A 21,224-nucleotide genomic window follows, 5' to 3' on the forward strand; every position below is an offset into this window, starting at 1 on the left:
GTGTCACTAATTGAGCTTAAGGGAGCATTTATAATACATTAACGTTGTGCTTCTAGTAATATAGTTGACCTGCTTATTTTCCCCAAAACCCTGTATCAAATTTTTTTTAAAAGTCCTGAGAGATTGGGTTGCTCAAATGATTCACCATTTTTCCCCACTTGTATCCACATAATTAATGGTAACTTGAGAGCTGAAAACTGTTAAGAGCTGCAATCTCCCTCTCTCTCTCTCTCTCGCTTTCTCTCTCTCTCTCTCTCTCTCTCTCTCAAACAAACACACCTACACACACACACCTGTATGTAGAAGTCAGAGTGATGACAGAGGTGCATGTTACCTGCCCATTGAGGTGTGCGTTATTCAGTCACAGTTGGTGCTGGGTTGGCTTTCCAGAAGCGACCGTGACGGCGTTATAAACCCTTTTTCCTTCCTTTATTACTGAAATGCACCGTTAAGGTTTCACGACCTCTTTTCGGACTCTGAGATGAACTTAAATTTCACATTGAAAAGATTTCTTCTGTTGTCTTTTTCTGTCTCCCACTTGTTTCTGCTTGAGGGTGAGTAATACCTAACTTTACATAGATAATAACAGTGAATGGCAATAATAAAAATACCTGTATTACTTTTATTTGTCATTTGAAATCTAAAATGTATAGATACTTCTTCATTACATCCTTCTGGGTTTATTTTAATTTTTTTTTTATACATAAGCACTCTAAAAAATTGTGTTTAGGAGCTCAGAGTCGGCTTTCAGTTGCAGATGGAGGACTGAAACGGTAAGCCATTGCGACTTCAAAAATTTAATTTCTTTAAATATGTGTAACTTTATAGGCTGAGGGCAATGAGTGATAGAGATGTGGAGGGTTCGGGGGGTGTCACTTGTAGTTAGGAGTCTGAATTCAGAGGGTGTAAAGTGCACTTAAGTCTCCCCTCTGACTGTTCCTTCCCACTAATGTGCATGTTTGTGTGTGCGCAGGAGGGCTAATGCACTTCGGAGGAAACGGGATCTCCTTGGGGAGGAGGTTGGTACACTACACCTAAGAGAACCAGAGGAGGTCAGGGCACCCACATGCGCACGACACGCTAACTGACACAAAACTGGCTTTGTAAAGAATCAGACGCACTTGCTATCATATACGCTTCCTCCCAACAACGTCATGGTACAGTGCTGTGTCAAGGAGCTTGACAATCAATTCAGAAACTGCTCTGTTTGTTTTTTCCCAAGACGTATAAACCCCTGCTGGCTGATGGTGCTATGTCACGCAGCATTTTGCACAACTACACAGCCAGAGATGTTTCTTCAGGTAAATAAGGTGTCCCGTTTGAAGATTATCGCATCGACCTGTTTGTTGTTTTGAACATTCTTTTTCGATCTGCAGCTGTGCAGTTATGAAGTGTTGATAAGGGCCTAATTAGGGATTTTAATTACTTTTTAAACCATTGGTAAACAAAACTGACAATTGTAAAGCTGGCTTGTTCTTTTTTTCCCAGAATATTGTGACTGTCTCAATGGTGGCTGGTGTCAGGAGGGCGGTGTGTGTGACTGCGCTCAGTTCCAGGCACTGGGAGACCGCTGCCAGATCAGTGAGTAACACACACACACACACACGCACACACATTTACACAGACACAGGGCCTGTCTTCTTTGGCATCGACTAACATTCTTAAGAATATAACTGGCTCGTTGACCTTATTGGTGAGTGACAGGTACCTTGCCTGGTATGCAGCAGACCTCATTAGAATGCTACAATATAGTGCATAGTACAGTAACAGGATTGTGTGTGCGTTCATATGTGTGTGTGTGTGGTGTGTGTGTGTGTGTGTGCGTATGTGTGTATCAGACTCTCAATCACTCAACAAGGTTAATCACGATTCCCATACCAATCCAGGAAGCATTCATTATCTGATTTAGCCAGTGTACTTTTCCTGCCTCTATCGCTCTTAATCAACCACTCTAAGCACTGTGAAGAACACAACGAAAGTGGGCTTTATGAGAGGTCTGTGTGTATGGTCAATAAACTAAGATATGAGGCCTCTTGGCATTTGCATGGTTAGGGCTATCCCTTACCCTTATGGTATAATATACTGAACTACTCTTTCCGGGGGCCTGATCCCCTCGGTGAGGGACTCCAGCCTTCCCACTCACCCAGTAGATCAGTAGACCAGTGCTAATGAACTGCAACCCACAACCATAAACCTCCATAAACTGCAACCACCAAAAATTGTAACCAACCCTAATCAAAACCCTAACTCTCTTATGGTGTAATATAGTAAACCACTACTGTACATGCCAAACTGCAAACAAACTGCAACCCACAACCCTAAATCCCAACCCTAACCCTAACCCCTAACCTAAACCTTAACCAACCCTAACCCTTCTTAATCTAAATTTACTGCTCTTAAAAAACTCTCTTATAGAGTAGTATGATAAACTACTCTTTTACATGCCAGCAGCCCAGATCCCGTCAGTGAGAGACTGCAGCCTTCCCACTCACCCACCAGATCAGTAGGCCAGTGCAAATGAACTGCAACCCACAACCCTAACCCCAACCTCTAACCCTAACCCTAACCCTAACCCCATCCATTCTTAATCTAAATTCATGTAAGACTCTAATAAAATGAGCTACTCTTAATAAACTCTCTTTTGATGTAATATGCTAATCTACTTCTTTATGTGCCTGTTCTTGAACCCGGACCCCCAGGTGAGCCTACCCATTCACCATAAACCCTAACCCTTACCCTAAACCTAAACAAATACCTTTTTACAGATTTTTTTTTTTTTTTTTTAATATTAAAGGTGTAACAGGGCAGGTGGCTTGTCTTTCATTTTATTACAGTGTCCGTGTCTTCTGCAATAAATTCTCATCTTCATGTGTAATTGACCCAGCTTATAACCACAAGACCTTAATTTTTCCCATAGTACCTAATAAGGGGCAGGACAGAGATGGCATCTGCAGATCCTGGGGTCAGCACCACTATGAAACATTTGATGGAATCTATTTCTACTTCCCTGGAACATGTTCTTATATTCTGGCCCAGGACTGTCATTCAGCCACTCCACAGTACACGGTGTGGGTAAGATCAAATTTAGACACTGAAATGTTCCCGGTTTATGATATATGGGGGTGGGCTATCCTTCTTTTATATGTTTCTTTTTTATTCTATAAAAAGTAAAATGAAAAAGTACAGCTAATTAGCAGTTAGAATCAAACAGGAAGTGCATTGGATTTATTTATTCACTTAATTACATCATCATTAATTGTCACTTTGACACTGACTGTTTACACACTTTAAAAAAAAACATTAAAAACACCAAATATGGATGTTAAGTTAACAAAATACAGGCAGAAAATATGTAGCAGCAGAGATTACGAGTTATAAGTCTACTTCCTGATTTTTTTAATTGACTTAATAATGAGAACTACACAAGTAAAACAATTGCAGCAATTTAAATGTCAAACAAAAAAAACAAAAAAAGACACATCACAGTGTCTGTGATGCTTGAATTAACATCACTTAGCTCTATTTAAGTGAGATGTATTTTTAGATCCACAACAGCAGAAGATGTGAAGGAAGCGTGTACTCCTGCCCAAGAGCCCTCAGCTTGTTCTTTCCTAACGAGGAGGAGATCCACATTTCTGGATATCAGGTCCATCAGGGAGGACGCAGGTGCGTGACAACGTCGAAACTAACACCTTTTTTACTCCTACCCTCACGTGTCAGAGCATCACTTGCATGTTTTCCCTTCTTTGTGTTTTGGTGGACCTTAAAAATGTCAGATTAAGTCTGCCTCAGACCGTCGGGGGTGTTTTCATTGAGCGACTGGCTGATTACCTGCTGGTCAAGAGTGTCTTTGGCTTTTCTCTGGCCTGGGATGGAGGTTCAGGAGTCTATCTGAAGATGAGTGAAGAGCACCACGGCGCCCCATGTGGCCTATGTGGGAACTTCAACCACATCGCCGGGGATGACCTCACTACTGCTCGGGGTAAGACCGGCTCGAGTGGCCACTCATCTTCCTCTGTGCACCCACATGAGGCAATTGCTATTATTATACACTCAGCACTCATCCTGACCAATTATAGTAGCGGTGGGAGTTGGATACACCAGAGCGGAGAAAACTGATAGTTTCGGGGTTTGAATGGTTGGAAGGGGTCCTTCCTCAGATGAGCAGTAATCTGAACTGCAGTTTTTCTGGCCAGAATGCTGCCCAACTGTCTACGAATGGGCTCAGAGAGTGACAGTAACCCAATCCTCTGTCCACAGTTAACCAAACCTTTTAATCGTGTGTAGATGGTGCTAAAGACTTTCAGTAAAATGATTCCCCCCACCACCACCCTTGCCCATATGTTGTTCCAGACATCCTGACCGACGAGCCTGCTCTGTTTGCCAATAGTTGGGCCGTGGATCTTCCTCGTGAAAGAGCCTGCTCCTCAGTTGACCTTGACTTCAGTGGACCGTGCCAGTCCGAGTCAGACATGGATGTAAGAATCGCAGTGGCTGTTGACATGTACACACAATATTGACTATATATACTCTGTAAATTATCCAGTTAATACTAAAGAATGCTTTTGAATTCCCAGCAAGCATAAATAACAGCGTGACTGTTTGCAGGATGCCATTGAAAAATGCAGTGCACTTCTATTCTTTCCATTTCTGTCCTGTCATGAAAACATTGATCCAAACCCATTTGTTGCCAGCTGCGTGTCTGACCTGTGTGTGTAAGTTAAAAGACATACATTATTTTACATATCAAACTTTGAACCATTTAGCCAGTTTGATCTTTGCTCTTGGACTCAGATCTGATGACGAGAAAACGTTTTGTCGAGCTTTGGTCGAGTACACCCGAGCATGCTCGCATGTTGGTTACCCGGTACGAGAGTGGAGGGATAGCTTCCCTTCTTGTGGTAAGATCACACTGGAACTCCTCATTCTTGTGAAGGTTGATTTAGCTAAATAGCAGCCTCTAATCTGCATGTGTGCTGCTTTATGTGACACTAAGATGGATGTCTTTTGGCCCATGTGTGTAGATGATGGCTGCAATGAGAGTTTTGTACACAGAGACTGCATTAGTTGCTGTCCGCCCACCTGTACATTTGAGACAGAGTGCCTTGGAACCAACCTCCACTGTTTGGATGGCTGCTACTGTCCAGATGGTATTCAGTCCTACTAATTGGTCTCATATTAGGTGGATTCCTCTTACTGTAGGTTGGATGTTTCCTTTTCCTCAGGTCTCATTCTTCACAATGGAACGTGCATCGCTGTGGCCCAGTGCCCGTGTGTATACCATGGAGCATCATATCCACAAGGACATGTGCTTCAACAAGGATGCAGTGTTTGGTGAGTGTCTGTATTTGTGAGGAAAGAGGTTTGTTAGCCTGCAGCTAACCTGCTGTGTGTTCTTAGCATCTGCGTTGGAGGAGTGTGGAACTGCACTGAGAACAACTGTACAGGTGAGCTTAGTTCATGACTGACAGAAAGACAAAGCTGTGAATTTAATTGTAATTGTCCTCTTCATGCTCTTCAGTGGAGTGTTCGGTGATAGGTGATGTGTTTGTGACGACGTTTGACGGTAGGATTTTTCTCCATCCGGGGGTGTGTCAGTACGTGCTGGCAAAGAGCCGCGGCGGCAGCAAATTCACCGTCACGATGCAGTACACCACATGCTCGGAGGTAGTTTTTACGCTCCAAATAATGTGTGAAACATTCACACACACACACACACATACACACACAAGTACCCTACAGTGCAATATCCTGTCTATTGAGATCCACCAGAGTCAGATGTCTGATCCTTGTGTCTGCAGCAGCAGGTGTGCATCCAGTCGGTCTCAGTGGTGCTAGATGAAGATGTGAGTCACCAGATCACTTTGACCAGAGAAGGTGATGTGATCATAGGCGTCAATGCAGCAGCCAGCCTGCCCTATGTTGATGGTAGGAGCTTTTGGAGTGTATTTATTGTTATTTAAGGTAGATTCAGAGTTAAAAAAAAACTGACCAAAAAGGCATTCCTCCCTTGAGATTGTCAATACAGGATTTTTGAATGTCTGGTTTTGTAGATGCGGTGGAGGTTCGGAGGCTGACCTCTGTGTTCACCCAGCTGAAGGCAGGCATTGGGCTGAAGCTACAGTATGATGGCCGAGGGGGGCGGGTCTATCTGCAGCTGGACAGCCGATGGCGTGGACAGACTCTCGGCCTCTGTGGAACTTTCAATGGGAACCTGCGCGATGACTTTTTGTGAGAAAGTACTGCCTACTTTTGGACGGCTGTTGGGAAACCTTATTTTGCCTGATGCCCTTTGCGTGCACTGTAGGTCTCCAGCAGGGATGATAGAGGGCACTCCTCAGCTTCACGCCAACGCCTGGAAGATTTCGTCAGCTTGTGTCGCCCCCGTCAACCAGCCCATCATAGACCCTTGTGAACTGAACCAGAACAATGGTAAAAGTGGACATACTTTGGTTTTTATTTTGGATAAATTTTATTAACGAATGCTTTCTTTTGTTGCCAGAAACTCAGTTTAAATGCTGCCGTTTTACTTTTTGTGATATCTTAATGTTTTAAGTATGTCTTTAGATGATAACATTGCGTTATTTGGTATTATTGCTGTTTTTTTACAGGCTTCTTTCTTCAGTGAACACTTGCATTTAGTGGATTTGATGCACTCTAAAATCAAATGATAAATTTGTTTGCTGTATATTCCAGTATTCTATGCATCCCAGTGTGAAGTATTGATGGGGAGCGTGTTTTCTCCGTGTCACGGATACATCAGTCCAAACATCTACCAGCAGCAGTGTCGCTACCAGGCCTGTCATTGTGGGAGCAGCTGTTTGTGCACGGCCTTGGCTCACTATGCGTACCTCTGCTCCAAACACGGGGTCCGCATCGACTTCCGGTCACAGGTCTCGGAATGTGGTGAGCACCTCTGCGTTCTTTTCATGTCCCGGTTGCTTTGATCCTTTCAAAAGTATGACCAGGACGGCTCGTGTGTGTGCAGGTGTGGTGTGCCTTGGAGGTATGCTGTACCACTCCTGTGTTTCATCATGCGGCCGGTCTTGCCGAGCGCTGTCTGGCACAGAGACGTGTAACCTTGACGACTGTGCGGAGGGGTGTGGCTGTCCAGACGGCAGCTACTATGATGATGTACGCCAGCGCTGTGTCCAACTGTAAGACATTATCGGTCCTAGCAACATATACTATTCAGTGTGATGTAATTAAAATGGTGCGAGCTTGTCCTCAGGTCTCAGTGTCACTGTTACTCCATCGGTGGTGTGTCACAGCCAGGGGAGGTGACCTTCAGTGCCTCTGGCCCCTGGTGAGTCACAATGACCCTCCTAGCTGCAAGAAAAATGTTCAAGCGATCATCTTATGAGGCTCTTTATCCAACCCCTCATTCGCTGCCTTTTCATGCTCTCTCACCACCCTCTCCCTCTCTTTCTGATCCAGCCTGTGCAGAAATGGGAAGATGGAGTGTGTGCCAGAAGAAAAAGGTAACCTCCCTGCACTCCTGCTCCCCTCAGTTCCTCTTCCTGTTCTTTCCATCAACAAAGCGCTCTTTCAGACTATCTCCCTGTTGTCGTAGTCTGGAGCCTTATGCCTTTTAGCTTGCAGTAAATTAGGGTGACGATGGGTTTCATTTTGCGGAATTGTGTACGTGTATGTTGCAGAGCCAGACAGCGGAGAGGTCGGGGAGTGCCCTGAAGGGAAAGTGTACCACAGCTGTGCCGAGCAGGGCGGAGGCGTGGCCTGCGCGCCAACCTGCCGTAACCTGATGTTGAACCTCACCTGTCCTCCCAGTACACCCTGCATCTCTGGTTGTGTTTGTCCTCCTGGGTAACACAAGCATCCGCTTCTATCCTTCTCTTCTGAATCTTGTATCAGTGTTTCTGATATATGTGACAAGTCATCTTAAATCTATAGTTAATCTATAGTGTTCGAGCATATACAGTTCTAGAGTTCCCTGTGTTTTTGTTGCTATGGTGTTTTTATACATGCAGAGAAAATGATCTTCAGGCGGATTTTAGTAGCGTGACAGCCCAAAACAGAAAAAAGACACAACACCAGCGAAAACATCCTCACCGTACACAGTGTGAAGTTGCTGTCTGTCAGTTTTTGACATCTTCGTCCAACCTTGCAGAAACGCACTGATTCCAATTTGCATTTGTTGCCTGGGTTACTGGATTATAATGCTGTAACTCTAGAAAATAAGCCCTGGTTATTTTCAGTAGCGCAGCAAAATTCTCCCACAGTTAGTTTTAATTCAGTCAGCGGCTCACGTCTGCTTTATAATGTGAATAATTGAAAGAAAAAACACCTGAGGAGATATTTTCTGCAGTCATAAGTATATAACCTTCAAACCAAAATTCACACTTACGGTTTTACTCACAGGACTTAGAAATTGACTTTCTGCAATGTGGAATTAATTGAAGAGTTTTCTCATTGCGGACTTCCTCTTTGATATGTGGTTTATCTGCCAAGGCTGGTGCTGCACCAAGGTCGCTGCTACTACCCAGAAAACTGCCCGTGCGGCTGGCTGGGCCTGGAATACTTGCCTGGAGAAACCGTGGAAACGCCATGTTACAAATGGTATGTGTCCTCCACCCTCCCAAATCAAAAGAATGTGCAGGGATAAGTGTATCATTTCTGCTGACGTCCGGCTGCTCATCTCACCAGCGTGTGTCATCGTGGCTATTTCAACTGCACCTACTTCCCATGTCCAGCTGTGTGCACGATCTACAGTGACAGACACTACCACACATTTGACGGCCTGGAGTATGACTACCACACAGACTGCCAGGTCTATCTGCTCAAAGTGAGTCTGCGTTCTCTAATCGCTGTCAGGTTTTATGCACATTTGAGTATCTCTGGGGCTCAGAATGGGGCTCAGAATGTTTTCCTGGGACACTTCTGTCATGGACGTGTTTGTGAATGATCGAGGAACTAAGTAGCGGGGTGTGTGGTCATGCTAGCAAGCACGGTGCAATGCTGTAGCAACACAAAGAGACCAGTGTTCACTTCAAACCCCAAGGCTCCTGCGCTCCCAGGGATATAGAATTAGAATTAGCAGAACAGACTTCGTAATTCAGGCCAAACACACTGCCAACCGCTATGCCGGCCTGAAAAGAATGGGTGGACAGGTCAGAACTCTATTCTAATAGCTTAGAATTACTTCCTGTTCTTGTCACCTCTCATATATCCAAAGCGACACAAGTCATGAATTTTAACCGCCACGCTTGGCTATCACCTGTTGCGCATCGCCAACAAACAAGTGAAAATTTCACACTGTGTTTGCAGAGTTGCTGAATCTTTCTTCCCTTTGTGAGAGTAATATTTTCTGTTCTCTTTTCCGTAGAGTGTGGGTGAAACCGAGGTGTCCATTGTTGCCCAAAACAAGGACTGCTATGAGAGCGGCATTGTGTGCATAAAATTCCTTGTTATTCATGTGGGCCTTACCAAAATTTACTTCACAGACAACTCAGGCAATCCTGTGAGCCCCATATGCACACTCACATTGTTTATGGATATTCAGTGTATTGATAAATCCAGCAAAAATGCATTTATTTCCTCAGAGTCCGTCCACTGTTGTTGGGAGAGGGTCAGAATTTGAGCTTTGGAAAGCAGGTTACTACACCGTGGTACATTTCCCTAATCAAGAAATGACCATCCTGTGGGACCACAAGACAACTGTTCACATCACAGCTGGACCACGGTGGAAGGTCCGGACCACAGTTACATCCTAAGAAATCGAAACATGAAGAAATAAAAGGAAATCAAGGGTGAAAACTTGGCCTTCTCTGTTTGCTCCTCCAGGGCCTTCTGACAGGACTCTGTGGCAATTTTGACAGCGTGACAGTGAACGACATGACGACCTCCAGCCACATGGAGGTCAACAACGCACAGACCTTTGGAGACAGCTGGGCTCTGGGTCAGGTAATGGTCAGCCCTTTTCCCTGCATTATTATCCTTCCCTATTTAATGCATGCTCACTTGCTCTTTCATTCCCCTTCAGCTCTTTTGGCTCCTGTTAGTTGTTTCCCTCGAGTGCACTGTGATATTTAAAAGTAATCAGACCCCTAATCCGTGTGTGTGTGTGTGTGTGTGTGTGTGTGTGTGTGGTGTGTGTGTGTGTGTGTGTGTGTGTGTTAGTGTGAAAGTGACTATGTTGTTGAGCGACCATGTGAAGGGGACTTGGGCCGACAGCCGTATGCCAAGAGGGAGTGTGCTCTTCTTTACAGTGATGTCTTTGCTCCGTGTCACAATGTGGTGAGTGCTATCTTTTCCTCTCTCTTAAACAAACAAACAAGCAAACACACATACCCTCATGCACACACACACACACACACACACACACACTCCTTCACAGAGTGACATCAGCTGGAGAGTGGTTATTTTACACGCATCAAGGGAGTAGGGGTTGTTGGGTGGGTGAGAGGTTATGGGAACAGCTGTAATTGAAGAGAATACATTGTTCGAGACACCCAACACCAAAGTTGATGAACATTTGTCTCATTCTTGGTACTTGCAATAGATTTTAGTGTAGTTACATATGTGACCAGCAGATAGAGCCAAATAGCAGCCAAAGGAGAACGTCGTTGACCTTGTGTCCAATTTATGGATTAAATAGATCAAAAGTTCTTCCAATGGTAAAGTAATTGTATAATTTCAGTATGTATCCAGCTGATTCCTCGGCCAAAATGCACTATTATTTACAATTTAATTAGAGGATTTGGGGTGAAATTGTGTGAAATTAAGCAAATATCTCAAAGTGACTTTACAGAAGATTACATCAAAGCAAATGCCCAGCAGAGGAGGTGAGATAGAATCTATCTTTGAATGTCAGTCGTAAAGGTCAGCTTTCAGGAGATAAACTGCACTGAGTAAATTTCATAATCTTTGCCTGGCTGCAAAGACACATTCTCCGTGTGTGCACAAAATACATGTTTCAACTTTTGACACATCCGTCTGCTTGGAAACGGTAGCAAAAGAGGGAGATGGGACTTATTTCACTTACAAGTTCTGGATTATAGAGACTTTGGGGTGGAGGTTTCTTCTTCTATTTTTTTATGCAACTTCCTCTGTGTCATGTTGCAGCTAATCTTGGACAACTCATTCGTGATGCATTTGGTCTGTTTGTCCCACTATTTGCTCATCTCATATGGTGTGCACCAGAGGTTGACCCACATTCCTTTGTCCTAATATCCCATCTCTCATTCCCTGTTTGAATTATTAAGCACTATTCACCCTCCAAACAAGAACCCCCCCTCCCCGCGAGATATGGCCTGTTTCCATGTGTGTGTGTGTTTGTGTGTGTTCATGGGTGTGTATTATCAGGTGGATGTGGCCTGGTTCTACAGAAACTGCCTGACAGACACGTGCAACTGTAACCGCGGGGGTGACTGTGAGTGCCTGTGCACGTCCATCGCCGCTTACGCCCACAAGTGCTGTCAACAGGGGATAACCATCCAGTGGCGATCGCCCTCTATCTGCCGTGAGAATACACACAAACACACACAGACAGCTGATAATGCTCATGCTCACCCATCCACTTTTAACCGCTGTGTCTTTATTGTTACATTTTCTGAAATTAAAGCTGCCCAAATGTGAGATTAGTTGTATCATGCCGCCTTTTATGGCCTTATGTTTTTACCCCAGATTTAATTTTAATCTGGGTTATGCATTACATCATCCTTGCACACTAACTTTTGATTTATTTTCTTCCAGCCTATGACTGTGAATACTACAATCAAGGTAGGTATGATGAAGGCTATTTGTTGTTATCAGTTGTCGCATCTCATCTCTAAAGACTTCTCCCCCCCATTGCTGTGTTATTTCTCCTTATTTCTCACATCACCACAGAGTTGGGTAGTGGCCCATTTTCCTTGGTGAGCGCTGTTTCTAATGACACCATTTTTGGGGTGAATCGCACCAGCAACGCAGTGATTCCACTGGCGCAAGTGAGACCTGGGCAGCTTCCACCTCCAGGCATACTGTTTAACTTCATGATCACAATGGGCCTGCAGAAAGACAGAGCATCACGTAAGTGTCTATGTTAACACAGTGACGTGTATAGAACAATCTTTGCTTCAGGGCCCTTTCATTTTTTTTCCCAGGTGTTCCTGTGGTTTCACTGGAATCTGCAGAAAGGCCAAATTATTTCCTTGCTGTGTCAGGAGGCGGCCATCTTCAGTTGGAGCACTGGAGTCAAGGGGCAGAGTTTAGTCGAAGGGCAACCTTTATTCAGCACCAGGGGCTTTTTCTGCCTGGCTTCACTTCTTTTGAGCTCTTTGGCCAACCGGGAATCTTCCTGACACTAACACGCGCTGTTGCACAAGCTCAGAGATATGACACCACCGACAGTTTTAAAGTCAGAGGCAGCTTCGCACTTGAGGGTCAGACACACAGAACCCCAAAAGGTTTGCAAGTGCAGAGAAGGTAAATAACTAGTTGATGTTTCTCTCATCTGGCAGAGAGCAGTTTTGTCATTCCACACCGACTCATGTGCGAGTGGCGCTACCAGGCCTGTGCAAGCCCTTGTGCCCACACATGCAGCGACCCAGATGCGACGCGCTGCCAGTTCCTTCCTCCGTAAGAGCCTTAGCTCTCCCTTAGCACAACTGAATAATTCACTCTTGACTCAGCTGTTGACAATGTTTATGTAATTTGCAGTGTGGAGGGCTGCTTTCCACGTTGTCCCAAGAACATGGTCCTGGATGAAGTCACCAGAAGATGTGTTTACACGGAAGACTGTGAGAATCTCTTGTTTGTTTTGTTTTATTAAAAAAGGTCTGACAAATGTATTTATTTTTCTGCAAACACAGTATGTGCATGCAGCATTAACCGTATCCTCTAGGTGTGTCCCATCCCCCAACTCCGACGCCCTTTTCATACGTGACGCGGTCGAACAGAACGACCGCAGCACCAACAACAACAGTTGCCTCCACACCATCGCTACCTTCAATCACATCCACAGCTACTACCACAGCCACTATGACCACAGCACCCACCAGAGGAACAACTGCGTCCACCACAACCCAGAGGTCCACCACCGCCACTGCTTTTACCCCAAGTCCAGCTACAGAGCGCGTCACCACTTCACTCACATCTCCTCCCTCCTCGACTGTTCCTCCGACAACCGTTGCTTCTACCACTGCCACTCAATCGACGCTGCCAGAGACAACCGCAAGCGAGAGGACGTCGACGTCTTCAGCATCCACGGTGGTTGCTACGGTGACAGTAACACCTTCCATTGCATCCTCTGAGGCAACTTCTGTTTCCCTGACCTCATCCCCTCCTTCCTCGACTACTCCTGCCTCCACAACTTTACCGTCCCCTTCTACCACTCCCACTGTTCTGACAGAGTCCACCTCACCCCTAACAACATCCACTCCAACTGCTCCGACCTCCCCCTCCCCGCAGCCACCACCAAGTACAGCTAGGCCCACTGCCTCCACCACATCTATCCATGGAACCACCCCGAGGAACATGACTACATCGCAGGCTACTTCCAAGGAGACTACAGTGATGACAGACAGAACAACGCTGACAGACAGGGTGACTATTCCGACAATGACGACGCAAACTCCTACATCCAGGGCAGACACCACTGAGCTGGTAACCACAGAAATAATCACAAGCCCTGACACCTCTCCTACAACAGAAGAAGTATCAACCACACATCCTTTTCTCCTACCCACAACACCCTGCACAGTAAGTGTTTGTGTTGCACTGGAAATTTAGCCTAATTCAGCCTTAGAGATAAAAACAGTTGGTTCATATTCACTAAATATGGCCAGTTGTGCTGCATTTATTTGTTCAAGAACTTGCACAAACAATGATGCATGTGAATATTTGTACAATGCAGTTAAACTCATATAAGAGTCCATCATCCCTCTTTAGTTGTCCGCTGCTTATTTCGCATCAGATTTATGTGAAACAATTTTTTTTCTCTGCAGCCTCCATACTCATACCGTATTGACGAGTGTGCTGAGCTGATCTGTTTCAATGGCGAGTTGCTTCTTCACAACTCTTCTGTGCACTGCCGCTACAACACCACACAGCCTCAGTGCAGTCTGCTGGGCCTGCCCGTCCTCATCAACACTGACCCCTGCTGTCCTCAGTGGCAGTGCCCCTGTAAGTCTAATGACCAACGGGCTTTTGTTTTCATAATCAACCACTAGCAGGTGGACCGATTGATCAAACCTTTGTTGATCCTTGTTTGATTTCATCTTTGTGACCTGCAGGCCGCTGCACTGTCATGTCTGACCTCCGTGTTATCACGTTTGATGGCAACAATGTAGCTCTGTATGATAATGGCTCCTATATCCTGGTTAACCTGCCCACAGAGACCATTATTGGCACCGTGGAGAAATGCCCTACCAGTCAGGTGCAGTTAGCAAAACAGGCAGTTTTCATAAAATATTTGAAGAAAATACAGAAACCCTTTGTTGCTTCTCATTGTAGAGTGTAAACTCCATCAGGCGAACTGTGAGTAAAGACTCATCGGTTGTTGTCAAATCGCTAATTCAAGGCCTATTTAGCGATGCTATATTATATATATTGATCATTTTTTCTAATGAAACTCCATTACAGACTCCTACAGGAGGAACAGCTGGCCTATGTTTCAAAAGGCTGAACATTACAACCCCCACTTACAGAATCATCATCAACCGACTGGATCGCAAGGTGAACGCTGGTCTAATTCTCTCCGGATTTTCATCTCGTGCAAGACAACTAGACTCATTCATACCTGTTTGCACCCAACTGAGTTCAGGTGACAGTAAACTACAGAACCCCAAGGCTCCCGTTCTCTCATCACTCTCTGTATGTGGAGGACACCGGCAGCATGTACTTGATCCAAACCCCCGGTGGAGTCAGCATGCAGTGGTATCACAGCACAGGCATCATGGTGTTGCAGTACATCACCACCTACAACGCCTCGGTTCCCACTCAAGGCTTGTGTGGTGAGTCCACACCCATGCACGCATGCTCCTGTTTAATGATCGGTTTTGACTGCATCAGCACCAAGCTCATTTATGCAAGTGCCATCTAGCAGCGCTATACTATCAGCATCACTTGAGCATCAGCGTCATGTGGTGTGACAGCCTTATATCTTCAGAGGCATTTGATTTATTAAGACAGTTTCACACACACACGCACGCGCACACACAGGTTGTAATATGTTGTATTGTTGCTGTAAGTCAAATATATTCACAGCCACTCGGTGTCTACACATCACACCAGGTTGCTGTGATGGGAACCCAGAGGATGACCTAAGGCTGCCTAATGGTACTGTGGTCAGGGAGCTGGGAGACATGATGCTCTTCCTTCATGCCTGGAGAGTGCCCACCACAGATGAAAGCGAACACATGCGCAGGATTGGAGACAACTGCACCACCGGGGACTGCTCCACTTGTCTCTCGATGCTCTACCAGAGAGCTTTCGTGCCATGTCACAGCAAGGTGTGCTAATCAAAAATATGTACAGACTCAATGGCATGCCTTAATAGTTTTATTAATTCATAAGTGTGCGTGGGGAAAATAAATCCCCGGTAAGTGTTTTCTGGATCTATTTCTACAGGAACTATTTTTTCACTTTTATTGAGATTTTTGGCACCTGGTATAAGTGGGGTGGGCAAAAAAACAAACCAAAAAAATATTCAAAACCAATTAAATCCTTAATAATGAAATCAAATTTACATTTTAATGATGTTTAATGGTCTCCTGCCTGCAGGTTCCTCCAGAACACTTCTGTGACATTATGTGGGCGGGTGACCTACACTACAAGGATCACCAGTGCGACTTTCTGGCAGCATATGTGGCAGTCTGCTACACACATCAAGTCTGCATCAGCTGGAGACGGCACAATTTTTGCCGTAAGGAAGCGGAGACGTGCTGCGCGCACGTGCAGATGTGCTCTCTCATGTTTCCCATTTGCTTATGCACTGTCTGTTGAACGGCTGTATTGTTGTAGCGTTGCGGTGTCCCCCCGGTAAGGAGTATCAACCTTGTGTGAGCACCTGCACCAGCCGCACCTGTCTGAACAGAGAATACTATGAAGAGAGCACCTGCTCCTTCATCAGAGAAGAGTGCGTGTGCCGCAGTGGAACCATTCTGCACCGAGCTGACTCCCCGTACTGTGTCACTGAAGATCGCTGTGGTGAGAGAGTAATTACCTGCCTTTGTCATAAAGACATAAGAATGAAATTACACTGGAGTATGAAAAACTCCGTATTAGTGTTACAACACTGCCGCATCATCGGTGTGTCTGCCGGGCTCTGATGTATTCAGTATGCACGGATAATGAAGGCAATCCTCGTGCCCCGGGCGAGGTGTGGAACGGTTCTGCTCGCAGCTGCTGTCTGTACAAGTGCCTGGAGAATGGCTCCGTGGTGGCCGTGGAGCCCGACTGCAGCTCCGTCCCCTCTCTGCTGTGTGAGAGAGAGGGAGAGTACGTACTGGATGTGGTGGAGGAAGGAGCCTGCTGCCCAAAGAAGATCTGTGGTGAGGGAATTGAGACATGAAACACGTGTTCGCCAAGCAGAGCATATGATCCACCTGTTTTTGGAGAGGGGAGGTTGAGCTTTTTCCTTCTCTCTTCTTCATTGGTCCATTTCAAAAAGCTAATAATCATCAATCGTTGCCATCTGTTGTGTCTGTTTGTTTGCATAATCGTCCATTTTTGTGCCATTGCTCCTTGTCCAGACTGCAACATGACTATCTGTGACAGCGAAGTGCCCTCATGTGATACTGGGAACAGACTAGTAATTGGATACAGCACTCTGTCCTGCTGCCCGGAGTACAGATGTGGTAAGGATTCACTTTCATTTAACCTCTTTTTCGTGCAAATAATACATTTGGACAAATTATCTCTATTTGCCTACAAAGTAAATATAGTGCTGTAGTCTGTAGCGTGGGGTAATAATTGAAAAGGGGGTGGGGGGGGGGGTAGTTTTATACGGTCCGAAACCTGCTATTAAAATTATGCTTGGAACTTTCACCAACTGCTGTATAATTGGGCTTTCTCAGAGTGTGACCCCACGGCATGCCCTCCCATGTCTGCTCCCAGCTGCAGGGACGATCAGTTCCTTGTGGAGGTGAGAGGAGAAAAGCCCTGCTGCTTCACTTACCTGTGTGGTGAGTCTTTCCACAACGACTTACTCCCGTCGCATCTCCCTCCTCTCACGTCGTCCTGGCTTATACCAACAAAACTGAATTTTCCTTGCCCATGTTTTCTGTCTGAGTAGTGTGTGAGTCATGTATTGAACCTGTTCCAACGTGTTCACGCGGAGAAATCCTGGCTGTGGATTTCAACAACACCTACAGCTGCTGTCCTCATTACTATTGTGGTGAGCGTGCCCGTTAAGAGAGCATGTGCGCTTCTGTGACCCTGTCTTCAAAGTCATGCTTGCGCTTTCTCTCATGCGTTGTTACAGTCTGTGACGTCAACCTGTGCCCTGAATCATCTGTTAGCTGCACACCTGGTCTCTCTCTGGTGCAGGCCACTGTTGCTGGGAATTGCTGCCCACAATACCACTGTGGTACAAAATCATACACACACATACACACACACACTCCTAAATCACACTGCAGCGTCTGAGATATTTTGAAATAATGTTTGGAAAGATTTCAGAAGTTAAGATTACCACTTGCACAAACTTTTTTCTTTGAATTTCTCCCAGAATGCCGATGTGAGGACAGCTCTCTCCCCGTCTGTCAGGTGGTAAGTCAGCAAAAAAAGCTGCATCACTGTCTAATAATTTTTTTTTATTATTATTATCATTTTGCTAGAAGCAAGATAAAATGAGGATACAGAGAAAAGTCAGCAATTTGTTTTTCTCTAAGGGGGAGGTGCTGGTCGAGATTCCAGACAGCAGCAGGAACTGCGGCTGTCCTCAGCACGAATGCCGTATGTGTTACGAAATGATGAAAAAAAAAAACCCACAAAAACACACCCACGGGAGGAGGATGCTGATACTGGAATTGTTTTAATTCCTCTTTCATTCTATTGAGTTATCGTGCCGAAGATTTAAATAAAAAAGCAATCTAAAGCATAATAATAACTCGATTTAAAAAAAAAAAATGTTCGTTTGTGTAGAGAAAGCAGAGGTATGTCTGTTCCAAGGGGTGACGGTGCTGGGTCCAGGCCAGTCCCTGGTTCAGTACCTAGAAGGAGAACTGTGTTACACCGTCCACTGCCTGCATCACAGGGACCCAGAATCGGGCTTCAACGCCATGGATGTTTCCTTTGTCAACTGCTCCCAAAAATGTGGCACGGTATGATAATCGCTTTGCACCCACAAACATTTTCCTGTTCATTTCCTTCACGCCGACCCTTTCTTCATGTGCAGCACCAGGTGTACGAGCCGTCCACAGACCCTCAGGTGTGCTGCGGCTCCTGCAAAAACATCTCCTGCACTTTTACAGATGAAAACAGGACAACAGATCTTTTTGCTGTATGGGTTACGCATCCACGTGCACTTTGCTCTACCTTTTTTTCCCCCCAGCGGGACTGATTTTCTTTGTTTGTGCAGGCGGGGAGTTCCTGGGTGGAGAACTGTACACGTTATGACTGTGTGGAAACAGCAGTGGGGGCGGTGATACTTGCTTCTGGGGTTGTTTGTCCACCTTTTAATGACACAGAATGTCTTCAGGTCTGGACAGTTGAAATTTATGCCAATAATGAATTTATGTTTTAGCCAAGTTGTTATTGGAAGACTTACCAATGTCTCTGCGGATGGTTTTGAGTTTTTGACTGGTCTGCCATTTAATTTTGATCCTCTCTTTTGCAGAACGGTGGTGTAGTTCAGAGTTACGTGGATGGTTGCTGCAAGACATGTGAGCCTCATAATTTATTTGGTGCTTCTGGAAATGCTTTGAGCTGTTGATCAAAGGGGTGAGCACATTGTTGCCTGGCAGTGGATGGGCTTGTTGGCTAAACTTTGGGGGTGTGGCCTTTTGTAGAGGGTGAAGATGAGTCTTTTTGTTTGCCTGTGACTACATTTCCCACCATTCTTGGCCTACAGAATATGTTCTTCTTAAATTCTCTTTTTACAGTCGAAACAGGAAAGTACTTAACAGAAAATCCACAGGAAGTAACAGTCGACATGATGACATTTTAACCAGTTCTCCGCATTTACCTCATGCAATAAGATCTATAACCGAGATTTTGTGTGGGTTGAACCTTTAATAAACATGCGGTGGTGATGTTTTGTTTCTCTGGGAATTTTGCATTGCAGCCTGACCTGCTTGCCTGCTTTAGCAGTGTGACGTTGCTCTTTGGCCAATCATGGTGTTCAAAGGTGAGCATCCACCAATGAGAATGCAAGTTTCACGGTGCCGGGTGTGCTGGGCTTCTCTTTAGAATACATCAAATGGCTGAGTTCCTTGGCTGGCTGCCTGGAGTGACCCCTCCCCCACAACCACCCCACCCACAGAAGAAGTGAAATTCGTGTGCATGCCAGCTGCACTGATTCCATCCGTGTTGTGTTTGTGTGTGATGCTGAACTGTGTTTTATAAAAACAAAAAACCATGACCCTGTGTGTCTTCATGACATTCTCTGAACCCGGACGGCTGCGGCCCATGACGATGCTCCTAGGTTCCGGCGCTGGCGTTTTACCTTTTACCGTTAATCCCGTAACCCCCACCGGTAGTACTAACTGTGACACAGGTACCGTCTCTTTGCATTGTTTCCCTTTGATTTTTTTCACGTTTGATTTTCACTGACAAAAGACACACTGTCAAGTTTTGTGTGAATGCCTGACATACTCTTTATATGTGTAGCTTTTATTTGTGATTTTTTTTTTTAATTTTCTTGACTCCTGACTACTTGTCCATTTAGTGGATGATGTGATGCCCATTTAAGTATTTTTAGATGACAAAGAAGCTCGGAAGAGCATCTTTTATTAATATATGCACCAGCTTCGCATCAGTTGTGTTTTGACCTGCTTTGATTGGCTGAAAAGCAAGATTAGGTACATAGCAGGGGCCAGAAAGAGAGCTGGACCTTTGCTTGAGAAAATGTGCCCCCCGTCGCTAACTGTCAATCAAAGCAAGCCCCTACTGCTGGGCAACAAAGAGCCACGTTCAATAGGCCTTTTCAGGGTTGCGTGAGTAGCAGGTGTCCTTGGTAAATAGATGAAAGGTTGTGTTTGTGCGTTAACCTGTGTTGGATGGCCTTTTCTCTCTGTTTGAGTCATTAGATCATGCTTTTGTCCTGCTGTGTTAAGGGCAATGCATCTTACCTCTGTGTGAATATGTTTGTAGGCAAAGAGGACGGTAAAACGTGCAAACGCGTGGCCATTCGCACGACCATTCGAAAAGATGACTGCAGGAGCAACGCGCCGGTGAGAGAAGGAAGCAAACCAGCAAAAATGAGAAGCTAATTTATAATTCTGAATATCTTTTATTACTGCCCCCTCCCTAGGTAACAGTCTACTCTTGTGACGGGAAATGTCCCTCCGCCACCATATTCAACTTCAACATAAACAGTCACGCACGTTTCTGTAAATGCTGTCGCGAAAGTGGACTTCAGACCCGCTCCGTAATCCTTTACTGCACACGGAACTCAACAATTGTGGAGTACAGCTTCCAGGAGCCTTTGGACTGTTCCTGTCAGTGGAACTAGAAAATTAAAACAGACAAAAGCAAGACAATGTAGTACTATTTTGCCACTTTACAGGACTGATCTGGGGCCATGGGGTTAATTAAGACTAATGTGAGAAGGAAATGATTTCAAGTAGTTTGTTGTTGCTTTTGTTGTTATCATGCAGGCTTTTAGAGTTTTCATTTCAAGTAAGATTTCATCAGCCTTCTTCAGCCACTGCAGCTGCTGCAACAACATTACTGCTGTTGAATTCAAACACTATATATTGATTTAGCTGTCTTTTATCCGTTGCTCGAATGCTATTTGGTTCTGAAACATTGTAGCTCTTCTACTTTAAAGTCAAGTTGTCAATTATAAGATAAAAGCGTTCCTCTCAGACCGATCTCCTGTGTTTCCTCTCTCACTGGATCTTGTTACATGAGGCTCCTGATTCAGCATTCAAAGTGCTGCTGACGTGTGTTTGCCTTGTGCCTCAGAGAGGTTATTGCTGTGTGGGGGTCACCTCATTATAACAGAACCCCCCCCCCCCCCCCCAGTGGACTCAGCCCCCTGTCTGTCCATCATGTCTCCCTTTAACATTCCTGCCATTCTTCAGTGGCCTGCAGCTCCTCCACACCCCAAGTCTATGCCA

The 21,224-nt window shown here is 45.2% G+C and overlaps 1 protein-coding gene across 1 annotated transcript; it reads left to right on the top strand.

The window, feature by feature from the left end:
* The first annotated feature begins 343 nt into the window (after nt 1–343).
* On the top strand, nt 344–20,971 carry otogl (otogelin-like). The gene is made up of 58 exons (XM_057051561.1): nt 344–554; nt 731–773; nt 974–1,019; nt 1,223–1,301; nt 1,489–1,581; nt 2,918–3,072; nt 3,545–3,666; nt 3,777–3,982; nt 4,354–4,478; nt 4,609–4,715; nt 4,795–4,901; nt 5,025–5,150; nt 5,226–5,334; nt 5,401–5,447; nt 5,522–5,667; nt 5,802–5,928; nt 6,054–6,231; nt 6,308–6,432; nt 6,697–6,906; nt 6,989–7,157; nt 7,232–7,306; nt 7,438–7,481; nt 7,659–7,824; nt 8,470–8,577; nt 8,665–8,803; nt 9,344–9,478; nt 9,561–9,707; nt 9,802–9,921; nt 10,138–10,254; nt 11,323–11,479; nt 11,713–11,739; nt 11,848–12,027; nt 12,102–12,380; nt 12,459–12,576; nt 12,658–12,737; nt 12,842–13,698; nt 13,944–14,121; nt 14,232–14,374; nt 14,452–14,475; nt 14,581–14,673; nt 14,762–14,951; nt 15,232–15,449; nt 15,721–15,862; nt 15,961–16,146; nt 16,278–16,490; nt 16,692–16,796; nt 17,016–17,123; nt 17,234–17,335; nt 17,423–17,527; nt 17,669–17,709; nt 17,832–17,895; nt 18,085–18,263; nt 18,338–18,442; nt 18,521–18,640; nt 18,779–18,824; nt 19,586–19,657; nt 20,254–20,333; nt 20,414–20,971. The coding sequence occupies exons 1-58, from the start codon at nt 482–484 to the stop codon at nt 20,612–20,614; spliced, it is 7,857 nt and encodes a 2,618-aa protein (XP_056907541.1). The 5' UTR covers nt 344–481; the 3' UTR covers nt 20,615–20,971.
* Nucleotides 20,972–21,224: the final 253 nt, after the last annotated feature.

This window comes from Takifugu flavidus, chromosome 13, assembly GCF_003711565.1.
Source record: "Takifugu flavidus isolate HTHZ2018 chromosome 13, ASM371156v2, whole genome shotgun sequence".
Lineage (NCBI taxonomy): Eukaryota > Metazoa > Chordata > Actinopteri > Tetraodontiformes > Tetraodontidae > Takifugu > Takifugu flavidus.